This window comes from Abramis brama, assembly GCF_963993115.1.
Source record: "Abramis brama genome assembly, chromosome: 6".
Classification (NCBI taxonomy): Eukaryota; Metazoa; Chordata; class Actinopteri; order Cypriniformes; family Leuciscidae; genus Abramis; species Abramis brama.
This window is the reverse complement of record NC_139968.1, coordinates 26,576,193-26,590,151: the sequence shown is the minus strand read 5'-3', so window position 1 is coordinate 26,590,151 and position 13,959 is coordinate 26,576,193. Positions and strand designations below refer to the sequence as shown.

The 13,959-nt window shown below is 36.6% G+C and overlaps 2 protein-coding genes across 3 annotated transcripts; one reads left to right on the top strand and one right to left on the bottom strand.

The window, feature by feature from the left end:
* Window positions 1–634: 634 nt before the first annotated feature.
* On the bottom strand, window positions 635–2,158 carry LOC311085507 (protein BTG1). Its single transcript, XM_084118006.1, has 3 exons — window positions 1,991–2,158; window positions 1,695–1,831; window positions 635–1,416 (listed from the first exon to the last, which is right to left on the bottom strand). The coding sequence occupies exons 2-3, from the start codon at window positions 1,813–1,815 to the stop codon at window positions 1,079–1,081; spliced, it is 459 nt and encodes a 152-aa protein (XP_083974132.1). The 5' UTR covers window positions 1,816–1,831; window positions 1,991–2,158; the 3' UTR covers window positions 635–1,078.
* A 743-nt stretch (window positions 2,159–2,901) lies between these two features.
* atrip (ATR interacting protein) lies at window positions 2,902–13,431 on the top strand. 2 transcript variants are annotated; one of them, XM_084117298.1, is made up of 14 exons: window positions 2,902–3,139; window positions 3,537–3,849; window positions 5,165–5,244; window positions 5,427–5,597; window positions 5,674–5,789; window positions 7,081–7,181; window positions 7,271–7,354; window positions 7,440–7,566; window positions 8,879–9,529; window positions 11,305–11,447; window positions 11,525–11,616; window positions 11,697–11,783; window positions 12,793–13,051; window positions 13,217–13,431. In XM_084117298.1, the coding sequence occupies exons 2-14, from the start codon at window positions 3,549–3,551 to the stop codon at window positions 13,288–13,290; spliced, it is 2,286 nt and encodes a 761-aa protein (XP_083973424.1). In that variant the 5' UTR covers window positions 2,902–3,139; window positions 3,537–3,548; the 3' UTR covers window positions 13,291–13,431. The 2 variants fall into 2 exon arrangements, with proteins under 2 accessions (XP_083973424.1, XP_083973425.1); XM_084117299.1 differs by having other exon boundaries at window positions 2,922–3,139; window positions 5,168–5,244.
* The last annotated feature ends 528 nt before the right edge of the window (window positions 13,432–13,959 follow it).

The window sequence follows — 13,959 nt, the reverse complement described above, 5'->3', positions numbered from 1 at the left end:
TGTATCTATAAAATGATGTCATGAACGCATGACTTTTTTCTTTCTTTCTGTTTGAAACAGAAAAACAAGTGAAAAATCACAAAAGGCTCAATGAAGTTTATAAATAATGCAAGTATGTAATATATACAGTGTGTGTGTATATATATATATTATAAATATAATTTTTGAATTGCATAATTTGCATATGTTTTAAGCAGTTGGACATTCAGGGGGTTCTGTTTTGTATAGAATTAGAAAATATCTAATTGATTTAAAAAAAAAAAAAAAAAAACAATACTAAAACAATGATATGTGAGACACTTTTGAAGGTTGAGGTTTGTCTAGTCATACCATTAAAACATTTTTAAATAATTAAGCAGTCACTAACTGTTACTAATTTAGTTACACATTCTTTTAAATTTAAGTCAACTATGAAAGAAATTTTGGAATGTATCTTTTAAATATTTAAAATACACACAAAATGAAAGAAATGTCCTTTAAGATCACCCATATAGTTTTACCCCAGAACAAAATTATATCAATATTATTGATGCCATTTTTGTATTTTGTGACTTAATCGAGATTATTCTCGAAATGTATTTATCAAGTAATTTTGTTCAGAATTCTTTTCATTAACTGAAGAACATCTTTTTTTCAACTTTGCTTTTAATATGTAATGCAATGGCTTCTATTATATATAAATGTATTGAATGGCAGTTGTTGAACTAGCTATTTCCTACAGGCAAATTCCAAATAAACAAATATAAGTTTAGGAAGAGTAAATCATTACATCAACATGATAAGGAAAGAAGGATTAGTTTATGTAGTTACATGGAATAACCACAAAAGACTTTTCTTTTCTTTTTTTAGAAATTCATAGAAAACCTTTTTAATAGAAATTTAAAAAAACATATTCAACATGACTGTACAGGGAGCTTAAAACATACATTTAATCAAAATACATTTGTTTTCACCATGAGGTCAATAGGATGAAGATTTCACCATTGATAAAAAAAAAAAAACAAGATTTAAAAAGAAATCAAATGTGAGCAATGCCTGATTTAATGCTCACACACAGCTCATTAGACAGAATCATTCTTCAGCTGGAGCAAGTCATCATGCCGAAGGATTTGGACGGACTCGACTGTCCGATTCTCAGTTTGTCTTTGCAGCTGTCCTTCTGATTTTTGTCTGGCGGTGGCGTGGACTCGTAGAGGACACATATGGACCCGTCCTCTCCAATCCGGTAGGACACTTCATACGGGTCAACCCACATGGTGAGTTCACTTGGCAGCAGTGAAAAGAGTCGCTCTTTTGTGAGTCCGATCGTACAAGCCGCTTTGCCTATCAAAGGGTCCATCTTGTGGTTGATCCGGATGCACCTGTAACCCGAACCTCGGCAAGGTGCGTTTGGGAACCAATGGTGCTGATAATGATCTACAATGAAAGAACAAAGTTAGGCCTTGGCACAATAAAACACGGCCTTTGATTAGCATTACTTGGGCTTGGTGCTTTGTTAAGGCAGATTGGGGGTTAAAATGGTTTAAGTTTCAATGAATGGACTTTGGTGCTGCAATAAACTGAATCTGATCTTCAGCTGGTTTTGTTTGTAACAATAAACAATGTTCATTTTTATTACAATGTATATAATTTGATCTATGGTTTACTTGAATTCACTTTAAACAATAGAAAGATCATGTCCAATCCTGTCTTACCCCCTAAAGATTCTTCCAAAGAGAATCTGAATTGTTGCAGCTGTTCTTCTGAAAGCAGTCCCGTTCCCCTCAACAGACGTGTGACAAAGTTAGCAGCAGTAGATACCTCAGTTTTCATCATGTAGTTTTTGCATGAGCTGAAAGGGAAAACGAGGTAAAACTGTGATACACCGTCAAACGTGAGCACTAACGAGTTTTTTAAGATCAATCAGCTCGAGTACATCTGAACTCAACAGGCCTGGGCATATTCCTTTGTTCAAAACAACACGAAAAATCGCGCCTTAAACGCTACTGACCTGCTCCAGTGAATCGGTATACGGATACAGAGAGTTTCCACAGCTGTTGCGAGCGTTTTTATTAACGAAGATGTAAAAACGGGCAAATAATTTTCTCTTTTTGACCGCGAACTTCCTCCTTCGGTGGTTGTACGAGTACGTGCAGCTCCAGTTCTGCGCTCAGATGGTAAACACTCTGCAGCCACGCGCCTCCGCCAATCAGAGAGCGGGCTCGAGGTGACGTCACAAACGAGCTATTTCCATAAACAGACGGTGTATCACGTAATGTATCAAACTAGCAAATTATAGTTGTTACTATGAGTACTTTCATATTCTTATTCATAATGTATGGTACATGTAATTTATTAAATGCGTTATTTAATTATTTTTCCCTCTGTGTCTCTCAGTGATTTGTATTCGTATAACAATTTCACGTACACAACTTGAATGCATGTATTGTGAAGGTTTTATGATAAAATAAAAAAAACGTCTTTACTCTTCACACAGATAAAATGATGCTTGGTAGTTTTTTAGTAGCTTCAGTTTTGTTGCAGTCCACAACTTTAAAGCAACAAAAACGATTTGTGTCCATGTTAATGTTTTAACGTTTAATAGTAACAGTGTTTTGCAGTACATGGTGCTAAAACAACTTTTATGAGAACTTGATTTACGTTTTGTCTACGAACATTAAAAAGGGAAACAAACGTTTCCCAACGCAACGTCATACACGTTAAGATAACTTTTAATTTACTTGTTTTAAAAATAAAACTTATTTTATTACGTGTTTTCTAAATGGGGGGGGGGGGGGGATCATATCGTTCATAACGCGTTTGTGCATATGTCTCATTAACGTCTCCGTAGTACGTTCTTTGGTCAATGGACCAATCATAGCGCACCGTAAGACACTTGGGCCACGCTTTAGCCAATCAGGTGAGGTTTTACTACCGCATGCGCTTTCGTCTGGACGCATGATCCTCCTCCACACCGAATGAGAGGCACAGCTTAGAAATGCTTTCAGCTTCACAAGTTTTCTATTATTTTGTTTATTTAGTCATTTAGGTTTATGTTAACAGTTCGGAGTAGCTCTTTATTTATGTTTTGTCCAGCATGGTGTGTGTTTGACGAGTCGTAGCAGGTCAATGCAGGAGTCTGAGAGGGACACTGAAGCAGGTAACTGATAAACCTGAGCACTTTACCACAGTTTTACCATAATAAACCCAGTATGTGACTCTACAAGACTATTGCATGTAGGTTAGGTATTATTTTCCGCCTTTGGATTGGATTATTTACTCTGAACATATAGTATTTACGATTATAAATTACATTCAACTGTTTTTTTTTGTTTGCACTACTGACATTAATGACATTTTACAACGTGCACAAACTGTTATATCGTAAAAGCCTACTTTGCCGTCCAAATTGAATAGTGTGTGTATTATATATATATATACTATATATATACACAGTCCTGTCAAAAGTTTAGACGCCTACTGATTTTTTTATTATTTTTTATTGTTTTCTTCATTGATCATCAATGAATATTAATTATTATTTGATTTCCCAAAAGCACCTCATTGTCATGGACTTCCCACCAAGCAAGAGACTGAAAGGTCATCAGGTGTCAGCCGGACCCGACCCGTTTGATGATGACATTGATTTCACCCAGGATGACCTGGACCAGATTGACATCATCGCGTCCCAGGCCGTCACAGGAGACGTCCAGAACAGTGGGTCAAAGAGAACGTTTGGTTCTGTGTTCGCTTGCGCTGATGAGCAAAGCAAAGCATCTGTGCGATCAGGCCGAAAAACATTTGCCATCGGAGACGGCAGCAGCAGTAGCGCATATAACAATAAAGAACCTCCAAGAAAAGATGTGTTTGGTTAGTATAAGATGTTTTGGACACACATTCCACAAGTCTTTTGTTTCCCAAACACTCCCTCTGTCTGCTTTTGGATTGAGAACTTTTTCCCACATTTCTTTGCATAGCTCATTTTTGCATCATATTATGGTCTCTGGATATGTTATTTTTTTTGGATACATATTTTGTGTTTCACAGAGCAGATTTATACTAATAACAACAACAGCTAATGATAATGTATTATTATAATTACTAATTAATTAATTAATAAGATTTAATTTAATACAACAATCTAATACTATAATATATAATGATATTTAGAGTTTTTATTATAAAAATAATTAAATTAAATTATTTGAAATCAAATTTATTAAAGGGATAGTTCACCCAAAAATGAAAATTCTGTTAGTAATTCCTCACCCTCATGTTGTTCCAACCCCGTAAGACTTTCGTTCATCTTCGGAACACAAATTAAGATATTTTTGATTAAATCTGAGAGCTGGATCACTCCTCCATAGGCTTCTAAGGGATTGAAACTTGCTGGCCCAGAAAAGTTATTAAAGACATCGTTAACATAGTCCAAGTGACTACAGTGACTCAATCTTAAGTTTATAAAGCGACGAGAATACTTTTTGTGCGCAAAAACAACAAAAATAACGACTTTATTCCACTATTCATTTCCTTCTCTCTGGGCCTCGAGTCTTTTCACGTAGTGTTTTAGCGTAGCGCTTCTGTGTTATATTAATATATAGGATTTTTACACAATGCAAAAATTAACTAGGCAAAATACTGTGAGACTTCAAAAATAATATTATAATAACACTTTTAATAAGATTAATATAATGCTCATTTAATTTATAACCAAACAAAATCTTTTTTTTTTTTTATACAATGCAAACATTAACTTTAACAATGCAGTAGACTATTGAGACTATATCAATAATAATAATGTTAATAATACTCATTCAATTTAATAACAAAAAAACTCATTATGTAATATTGGATTTTTTACAAAGCAAAAATTTATTAAATTAAACAAGTATTATTAAATCTTATTATCATATCAATGATAATAATTATCATTACTGAATATTTATTTACAAATATAACATAATACAAATATTTTAAAAAAAATTTCATAAATATATTTATGTTAATTATTATAAAATTAAATGAAGTGTTATTATATTATTTTTAAATATTTTATGACTCTTATTCACACAGTTCTTTGCACGGCTTTTAATAATAAATATATAATTAAATGTTTCATGTAATTTTTGCATTATATGAACTTTGGATGGGATCTAGAAATGTAACCAGTTTGTGTCTCACACAGCAGAGGGTCATTCCAGTAAAGATGGAGAAGATCTGCACTACAAGCAATTAGAGGAACAGCAAGCAGACCTGAAGAAAAAGGTGTGTTCTTCGTTCGGTCGGTTTGTTATGGTTAATAGAAAATCACTTTATTTGCTCTCAAAAAGTCCCCTTTTTTCCTGAACTCCACTTTTTAGACAAGGCTTCTTACACCAGAAGATACATCATTTAGTTTCTCCTGATTAAACCAGTTCTCATGTGTCTGCATTTCTGTTCACACTCAGCTGAAGGAGGTAGAGGAGGAGATCCTGATGAAGAACGGAGAGATCCGAGTCTTACGGGACTCCCTGAAACTGGCCAATCAGGAGAAGGAACAGCAGCGGCAGACCCAACTCGCCCTGGAGAAAGAGAAAGCTCAGGCTCAGAGCGAACGGGAGAAGGAGCTGTCCAGGAAGGTACGGCACACAAGCTTGACTGACGTCCCGATGAAACGTTTCGTACGAACTCACGGAAATGCTGGATTTACCGCAGGTGCAGTCGCTACAGTCGGAGTTGCACTTTAAAGAAGCCGAGATGAATGAAATGAGAGGGAAACTTCGGAGCGTGGAGCGTGGAGGAAAGCAGCCCGGCACACCTGCGCGAAACACGTAAATACAACTTTGATTTTTGTGTGTCTTCTTCCAGAGGAATTGGTAATGAGAAACAATTGCTCTGTTGTCTGCACTGTTACAGCTTTTGGTCAGCATTTCTTTCTTTTTTCCTTTTCTTTGTTCACATAAGCATGTCTCTTTGCATGCACTCCACTCCAGTGTATCATATGTTATACTGGATTTTTTGTTATTAAATTAAATTAAATTGGTAACACTTTATAATAAGGTCCCATTTGTTAAAGGGATACTTCACCGATTAGCATTGAGCTTTGTATCAGTAGAAACCCGGTAGTATTTTCGAATGACCGTGCTTCCCTCCCTCATGTTCCCGCTGAGACGAGAGATTTCTGTATTGTGTGTCTGGAAAAAAAACTCAGATGACGCAAAAATCGTCATTTAGCGTCATCTGAGGCTCTTTTGTCCAGAGGCGAGAGACTACAGCCAGTAGGAGGAGCTCGTCCCGCATGTCTTCAACCCGCCCATAGGGGGATCTGACGATAAAACGGTGTCTTTTCAGTTTCGAGTCAACTAGTAGCCTAGTTGTATAATTTCTTCCGATACTGCCCTCTGTAACCGGTAGGCGTGGCTTGGGAGTGGCCTCGTAGGGCAGCGAATCAAGTGCATTCTGGGAGTTGTTGTTCCCCTCTTTGGTGCGGATCTTTTGGGCAGGTGTAAATACAGCAATCGCACTCGGGTGCGGACCAAACAACCGAACCGAGACTCAGCTGAAGAGGTGCTCTCAGTCCGGTTCCAAACCAACTCTGGTACGGTTCATTTTAGGGTGTGAACATGAACCGACCCAACTGCAACATTTTTCACAGGGTCAGAGGTCAAGCATTCTCTCGGTTATGTCATAGTTGAGAAAGAAACCATATGTTTGTCATTTTTTTCCGGGTTTTTTTTCCGTGCATTTGGTCTTAAAAGTGACAGCAGACACCTAATATTCTTACTGTTGTCTGTGTCATTAATGTTAATAAAACAACAAAATACAGCTTTAACAAAGATTAACCTATATTTAATTTCTACAGTGAACAAATAGTGTTATTTTACATTTATGCCTAATTATTAATTTCTGTACCTGAATACTACTGTTAGACTTTGTAACTTTATTTAGTATTAATCTCTGCTTGTAATTTGTGTATTTGTTCTTATTTTATTACTGAGTGTTCACTTGTCTTTAATAATGTTTGAACAGTTAAGAGCATGCTCTTAATGGTTAGAATGTTACCTGAAAACTGCTCTAGACAAATAGTTGATTTGTGTTTTGTTTTTTGTCGTGTTAACACAGTATTCACTCTCCTGCGAGTCGAGCGTTCGTGACTAAGGAGAACTTTGCAGCCGAGCTCTCCAAGAGAACGTCTCCTATCAAAAAAGACCATCTATTAGAGGGTATGGATTATTTCACATTTTATGCACATTTCCTTTCCTGAGGTCTTTCCATTGTCGTTCAATCCTCAACATTTTCAAACTCTTATCAGATGGGAAACCAGCGCAGCCCAAACGTTTCCTCACAGAGGAGCCGCAGTCAGACCAAACCCTCAGATCTGACCATCAACAGGAAGGTAACGGCTGATCAAATCTCTAGCGTTTATCTTCAGTCTGTTCTCTCGGTGTGTTTGCTGTGAGTTTGTGTTTGTGATGCTGTAGGCTGTGTGTTGTTGAACCTACTGCTGCAACAACCGTTGGATCCGAGCACTTTGGGTCTGTGTCACCTGCTGTCCATCAGTCCTGCCGCTCTACCGAACGTCCTGTCACAGAACGGCTACGTCAGCTCGTGAGTATCAACAAGACATCCCATACAACACACTTAACACTGTCTCCATGTGTTTGTGTGTCTGAAATGTCCTGAAACCTGAGAAATATACTGTAAACATTGGCTTTTACTACATACAACTGTTTGTTTTGGGAAATCGTTGGCCCACTTTCACAACATTAATCATAAAGAATGGAAATTTCCATTGCAACATTTGTAGATGTTGGTATATTCCATTGGAACATTTGAACAATGTCAACATTGGAAACGTTGATCTAATAGATATTTTTAAGTCGCATGATCAGACATATTTTCGGTTCATAAAGCACACTATACAGTTCACACTAATACTTCACTTCACGTTCATTCCAGAGAAAAAAAAAGTACATCATGACATTTGCAGGTTTGCCTGGATTTTATTTATTTATTGCATTTTTAAAACAGAACTTATTAAAATAGTATACAGTAAAATATTATTTGTTGTATTTTATTATTTATTAAACAAAATATTATACAATGTTGTATTTATAAAAAAAAGAATATATATATATATATATATATATATATATATTCGTTTTTACATCTTGACATGCTTTTCTATTCTGAAACATTATTAAAACAGTATTATTTGTTGTATATTATTATTGATCATTAAATTATTATAGATTAATGTATTCATAATACTATATAGAATAAAGAATATTGTGTAATGTATCATCTTATCATTAATCATAATTTTTTTTACATCATGACAATTTTTTTATTTTTCATTATTTATTATTAAATTAAATAAAAAGTATAATGCATTTTAAAAACATTATAATAATGTTGTATTGTATTGTTCATTAGTAAATTAAACATGATAGAATATTGTATTAATTACAACAATAACAATTATATTGTATTAATCAATAATAATAATTATTATTATTATTCATATTTACACCATGACATTTGCTTTTTTATTTTAAAACATAATTGTTAAAATATTATTTGTTGTATTTTAGTATTTATTATGAAATAAAATATTATAGAATAATGTATTATTAGTAATAATAATAATAATTATAAATTATAAATTTTTTGAAAGTAGGGGGAAATTATGAAAAAAAATATTATTTTTTATGGAGAAAAACTTTTTTTTTTTTTTGGCCTGAAACTTGTGGAAATTTGATAGTTATTTGTGGAAATAGCATGCATGTATGATAAAATAACTATTAGCGTTATGTCTTTTAAGTATTAGTAACTGTTTGTTAAATGTTTACTATTGCATCTTTAATTATCAGTGTAAAAAGTTTGGACTGTTGTGATTTGTTTTCCCCCTTTACTTCAGGGGATCACTGACGACTTCCAGCTCGTCCTCAACAGAATTCCGATCGATTCATCGTCCTCAAACTCGATTCCAGCAGCTGCAGAGTCTCGCTATGTCCGCTCTCACCACATTAACTCTCCAGCCCTCCACGAGTGTCCCACGTAACCCAGATGCTGCTCTCCAAACCTGCCCGGCCGCGGTGCACTTCCTCCCCCTGCTCACCTTCCACATCAGCACGTACTGTCAGTCGCTGGAGTCCGTCGAGAGCTCTGCGAAAGCCTCGCTCCATGGCAGCTCCCTGTCGGGATCTTCCGACTCCAGCCTGGCCTCGAGTCTGGAGGAATCTCTCGGCGGTCAGGAGGAGTTCGCCCTGGCAGCCATGCAAGCTCTCTATCACATAGTGTGCTACAGCTGTGAGGCTTTGGAGATGGTTCTGTGCCATCAGGACGGAGAGATTTGCCTTAACCGGCCGCAGTGTTCGAAGAATCCCCTCAGCGCCTCTGAGAATCTCACCGAGGAGGTGCAAACCCAACTGCCTCTTCTCAGAAGACTCCTACAGTTGGCCGATCCAGCGTTCATTACCGCCGCTGGCCAGAGGGAGGTGCTAGTGAACACTAGTTTGAAGACTCTTAGCATGCTGGCCGAGAGAGCACAGGAGAACCAGCTCTTGAGGTATAGTACATGTGTCTACATGAGTGTCATGTTCTTTTCCCATTTCATAGTCTGATTCTGCCACTTACTTTACATTTAGATGACTGAAAGTGGAAAGAAATACTGTGGCAACATCTTAACCCTGTAAAGCCTGACATATGAAATCATGGTCACACTTTAGAGAATTGGACACTTTAGTCCAATTCTCACTATTAACTAACTACTAACTATGACTTTTGCCTCCAAAAAAGTCATAATTACTGTTTATTAATAGTTAGTTAGCTAGTTAAGTTTAGGTATTGTGTAGGATTAAGGGATGTAGAATATGCTCATACAGAAAAAGGGCTGGTTCATACAGAACACATTTTTGCTGTTAGGCTGTGTTTCCACCGAACGTTTTTTTCCCCAGGGCTAGCATATTTTTCCAGTTGTTTTAAATGGGAGCGCCTCGTTTTTAAAAGCGGCAGCAGTGTGACTAGGAGATGAGCGTCTATTTAACACAGAGTGCTAAGCGGTGGACTAGTATTTCATTTCACAGATCTGTTTCTGTATTGTTTCTATATAAAAATTACCATTGTAAAAGCAGGATGTGGTGGTTGGTCGGTGTGGTATTTGTCCCGCCCCTCCTCTACTGTGATTGGACGGCTGGGTAAAAAGTGACAGTGTCCACACTATACAGAACACTTCATATACATTCCAGGACTCTTTTTTTTTTTTAAAGACGTAGTTTTTTTAAACGATGAGCGCTGCATTTTACCTAAAGTTGAACATTCTTCAACTTTCGGCAACCGGTAAAAAATGCTTCGCGCTCAGCGTGAAATACACGTTCAGCTCCTCGTCACGCTGCTGGCGCTTTAAAAAGCGGCACTCCCATTAAAAACAATTGGAAAAATACGCTAGCCGTGGAGCAAAAAAAAAAAAAAGTGCAAGGTCTAGAAAAGCGTTTTTTTATAAGTTGAACTTATTTTAACTAAGATGCTGCAAAAGACGCAAGACGAGAGCGCAACGGTTTAAGACATCCGTCAAGCACGTGTTTGCGATGCACATTGTATGAATGCACTAAGGCATTAAAGGAACACTCCACCGTTTTTTGAAATAGGGCTTATTCACCATATCTGCCTAGGAAATCGCCTAGTGTTAATCTGCATCGCTATTTGTACTCGTTGTGAATACGCAGGCCACAAGAAGTAATTAGGTGTTTGTTTGTTTTTTTATATCACTTTTACTCAGGACATGCTAGCTGGCAACAAAGGATTCCATTCATTGTGCTAAGCTAAGCTAGCGCCGACTCTGTCAAACTAAAACAATGCATGCACTGAGACAAAAATGCATTTGCCCACCTATCTAAATGTAGGAAAGAAGGTGAATAAGCCCTATTTCAAAAAACGGTGGAGTGTTCCTTTAATATGTGCTTCATAAGTACTAATAAACAGCCAATATCCTACTAATATGCATGCTAATGAGCAACTAGTTAATAGTGAGAACTGGACCCTAAACTAAAGTGTTACTGGAATCATAGAACAATCTGCTTTAAAAAAAAACGTTTTATCAAAACTTTAGACAGACTAAACAAAAGTTTGCATGCAGAGTTTTTTTGTTGTTTGTTTTTTGAGAAAAAAAATCACCTCAACTTTATCCTGACTGAGCAAAAATATGCAGTTTGGTGGAAGTTTCTGATATTTATATGACCAGAGAGTAAAATGACATAGCTTTTAATGTAAATAAGCATATTATTATAATCATCCTCATGTACTTTTATTTACCAATTAAACTGTTGTCTGATTTCTCAAATGTAGACTCCGGGTTGTCATGTCGAGTCAAGTGTTGTCCAGATGCATCACTCTGGAGACGTCCTACAGAATAGTCCTTCTGTCTGTGAGATTTCTGTCGTTTATCATCTATAATGAAGAGATGGCCACAAAAATCTGCTCGCATGAATGTAAGTGTGTCTTTCTGCATTTCATAAAGTGTCTTTTTGTTGGCTTGAGTTAACACAAACCCTCTGTCTTCCCTCAGATCCATGTCTTTTTCTCAAAATATTCCAGTACGTCACCTCTAGACCGCAGAAATCCGCCTCAGAAGATATGTGGAGTCGTTTTGAACTTGAGGTGAGTTATCTTGCAGTACTTTGTTTTGAAATGCATTGTATTAAACTGTAATTTTAAAAATCCGATTCCTCTGTCAACAGGTCATCCGGTTTTTAACCAAACTGTTCACACAGAAGGCAGAAACATGGACAGCTTTTTGCGAATCATCCTGCCAGTGTATTAATGAGGTTTGATTCAGACAAACACTAAAACTTTTCACCCTCCATATCCATGGTTCGAATTACGTGGGAGCCAGTGGGAGCTGAGCTCCCATAGAGAGAGGATGAGCTCCCATGAAAGCAGTAAAATCATACACCTGTGGGGGTCTCTAAAAATCATCAGCACCATTATTTTAAATTACAAATAAAGCACTTTTTCCTTCAGACTACTGTAGCATAACTTAAAAGATAGGACAAGATGCCAAACACATGGATCTCGCGGGATCTCGGATCGTCATCACACTACGGTACATCCTTATGCTTAAATCAAGTGATAAAAGTGCCGCTGCGATCATTGGCGCAGATACTGTGTTTGTTTGTGGCTCGCGCACAGTCTTCACTCGGGCGCGCTTCAATCCGTTGTGGAGACTCTCTATTCGTTCCAGTAAAATTACAAAACAAAATGCACACAAACGTGTCTCTGCCTGATATAGAACCACTTATAAACATAATCGGATTTGATGAAAAAAAAAAAAAAACTTATGAGAGTGCGGATTCGAACCCAGAACCTCTGACGCGTTTGGCAAGCGTTCTACCACTGGACCACTTAAGCACACGGTCAAATATGTCGGATTAAATTCTCACAACTAACAGCATATATTAGACCTCATTAAACAACAAATTAAACCAAATGTAGACTATTTAAATTGAATTGTGTTACCAACGCTTTTTTTTTATTAAATTTGTATTATATTTACAAATTTTTATATTACATTATTAAGCTACCGCGCCTGCTCATAAGCTACTTTTTTTCCCTTTTTTTAAAGAGACCCCCACAAAGATGAAATCATAATTCGAACCCTGTCCATATCTGTTAGTTTTGAAGCAAAACCAACAAAGAATATAATTGACAAAATTGGACAAAATGACTACAGAAGCACAATGGAAATGATCATTGTTCTTGACTCTTTCATAACTGTAGAGTAAAATGCAACAAAATGGTCTGGTACTGACCATACTGTATTTTATTCATCTTCAGGTGGTGCGGACGATCGTTCTGCTTTTACACAGGCAGTGGCTGAAAACAAAAGGCAGAGGAAGTCACACGCTGAGGAACCGGACCTGGACGAGTCCTGGATTACAGGTACTGCGAGAAGCTCTGATGTTACTGCACTGGCTGCTGTTGAAGGACTCGTCCTTTTCCGAACACTGTCTGGACGTCCTGCACATGTACGATCAGGTGATTCCCGCCATCAGAGACACGTTCCGTCTGGTCCCAGATCTTTCCGAGAGCGAAGGTGGGTTCAGTAAGTTGATAGTAATTAATGTCAACATCATTTTGATTGGCTAACTCACTTCTGAGTAGCATCAGATGTATAACATTTACTGTCCTTAAAGATATTTGTTTTAAAATGAGTCCACTGTGATGCATTAAATGGTATTATATTGTTGTTTCACTCCAGAACTGGCTCTGGAGGAGATCTGCAGATCTGAAACGGAGTACGTTGAAGACATGGATATGGAGACGGGGTCATAATGATCTAATATAAAGTCAAGTTTTGTAATGAAAAATGTTGATCGTGTCCCCTCAGAAACATTCTGTTTGTCTCTTGTCCTCAGATTTTGTCATTCTTTTTAAGACTGAGCACTAATGACCTGAATTAAAGAATTAATTCTATGTCACTGAGGTATTTTTAATTCTTTATGAATTACAGTTTTTATAAACCGAGTCAAAATAATTTTGTGATAATTAACAAGTGACAATTGCTATAAATAGAGTAATATTTATTGGGGCTTTAATTATTTTGCTTTAATGACCAGCTTACATTATCTTGCTTAAGCGGCTACTCGCTCAAAAAAATAGTTAGGCTGATATGTAATTTTGATTTGAGTTAAAGGGATCTTCTCCCAAATATTTTGTCATTACTTACTCACCCTCAAGTTGTTCCAAACCTTTATGAGTTTCTTCTGTTGAACACAAAGGAAGATATTTTAAAGACTGCTGGTAACCAGTTGACACGCATTGACTTCCGTAGTAGGATTTTTTTTTTTTTTTTAATGGGTCCGTCAACTGTCTGGTTATCAACATTGTTTTAAATATCTTATTGTGTTTAACAGAAGAAATAAATCATACAGGTTTGGAACAACATGAGGGTAAGTATATACCCTCAATTTTTGGGGGAACTATTCCTTTAAAATAATAATC

Excerpts from the sequence above, each read along its gene's own strand:
- LOC311085507 (XM_084118006.1), bottom strand. The coding sequence starts at position 1,815 with ATGATGAAAACTGAGGTATCTACTGCTGCTAACTTTGTCACACGTCTG. Across the intron at positions 1,417-1,694 it reads TTTGGAAGAATCTTTAGGGG|ATCATTATCAGCACCATTGG; the intron begins GTAAGACAGGAT and ends CTTTCATTGTAG.
- atrip (XM_084117298.1), top strand. The coding sequence starts at position 3,549 with ATGGACTTCCCACCAAGCAAGAGACTGAAAGGTCATCAGGTGTCAGCC. Across the intron at positions 3,850-5,164 it reads TCCAAGAAAAGATGTGTTTG|CAGAGGGTCATTCCAGTAAA; the intron begins GTTAGTATAAGA and ends TGTCTCACACAG. Across the intron at positions 7,355-7,439 it reads ATCTGACCATCAACAGGAAG|GCTGTGTGTTGTTGAACCTA; the intron begins GTAACGGCTGAT and ends GTGATGCTGTAG.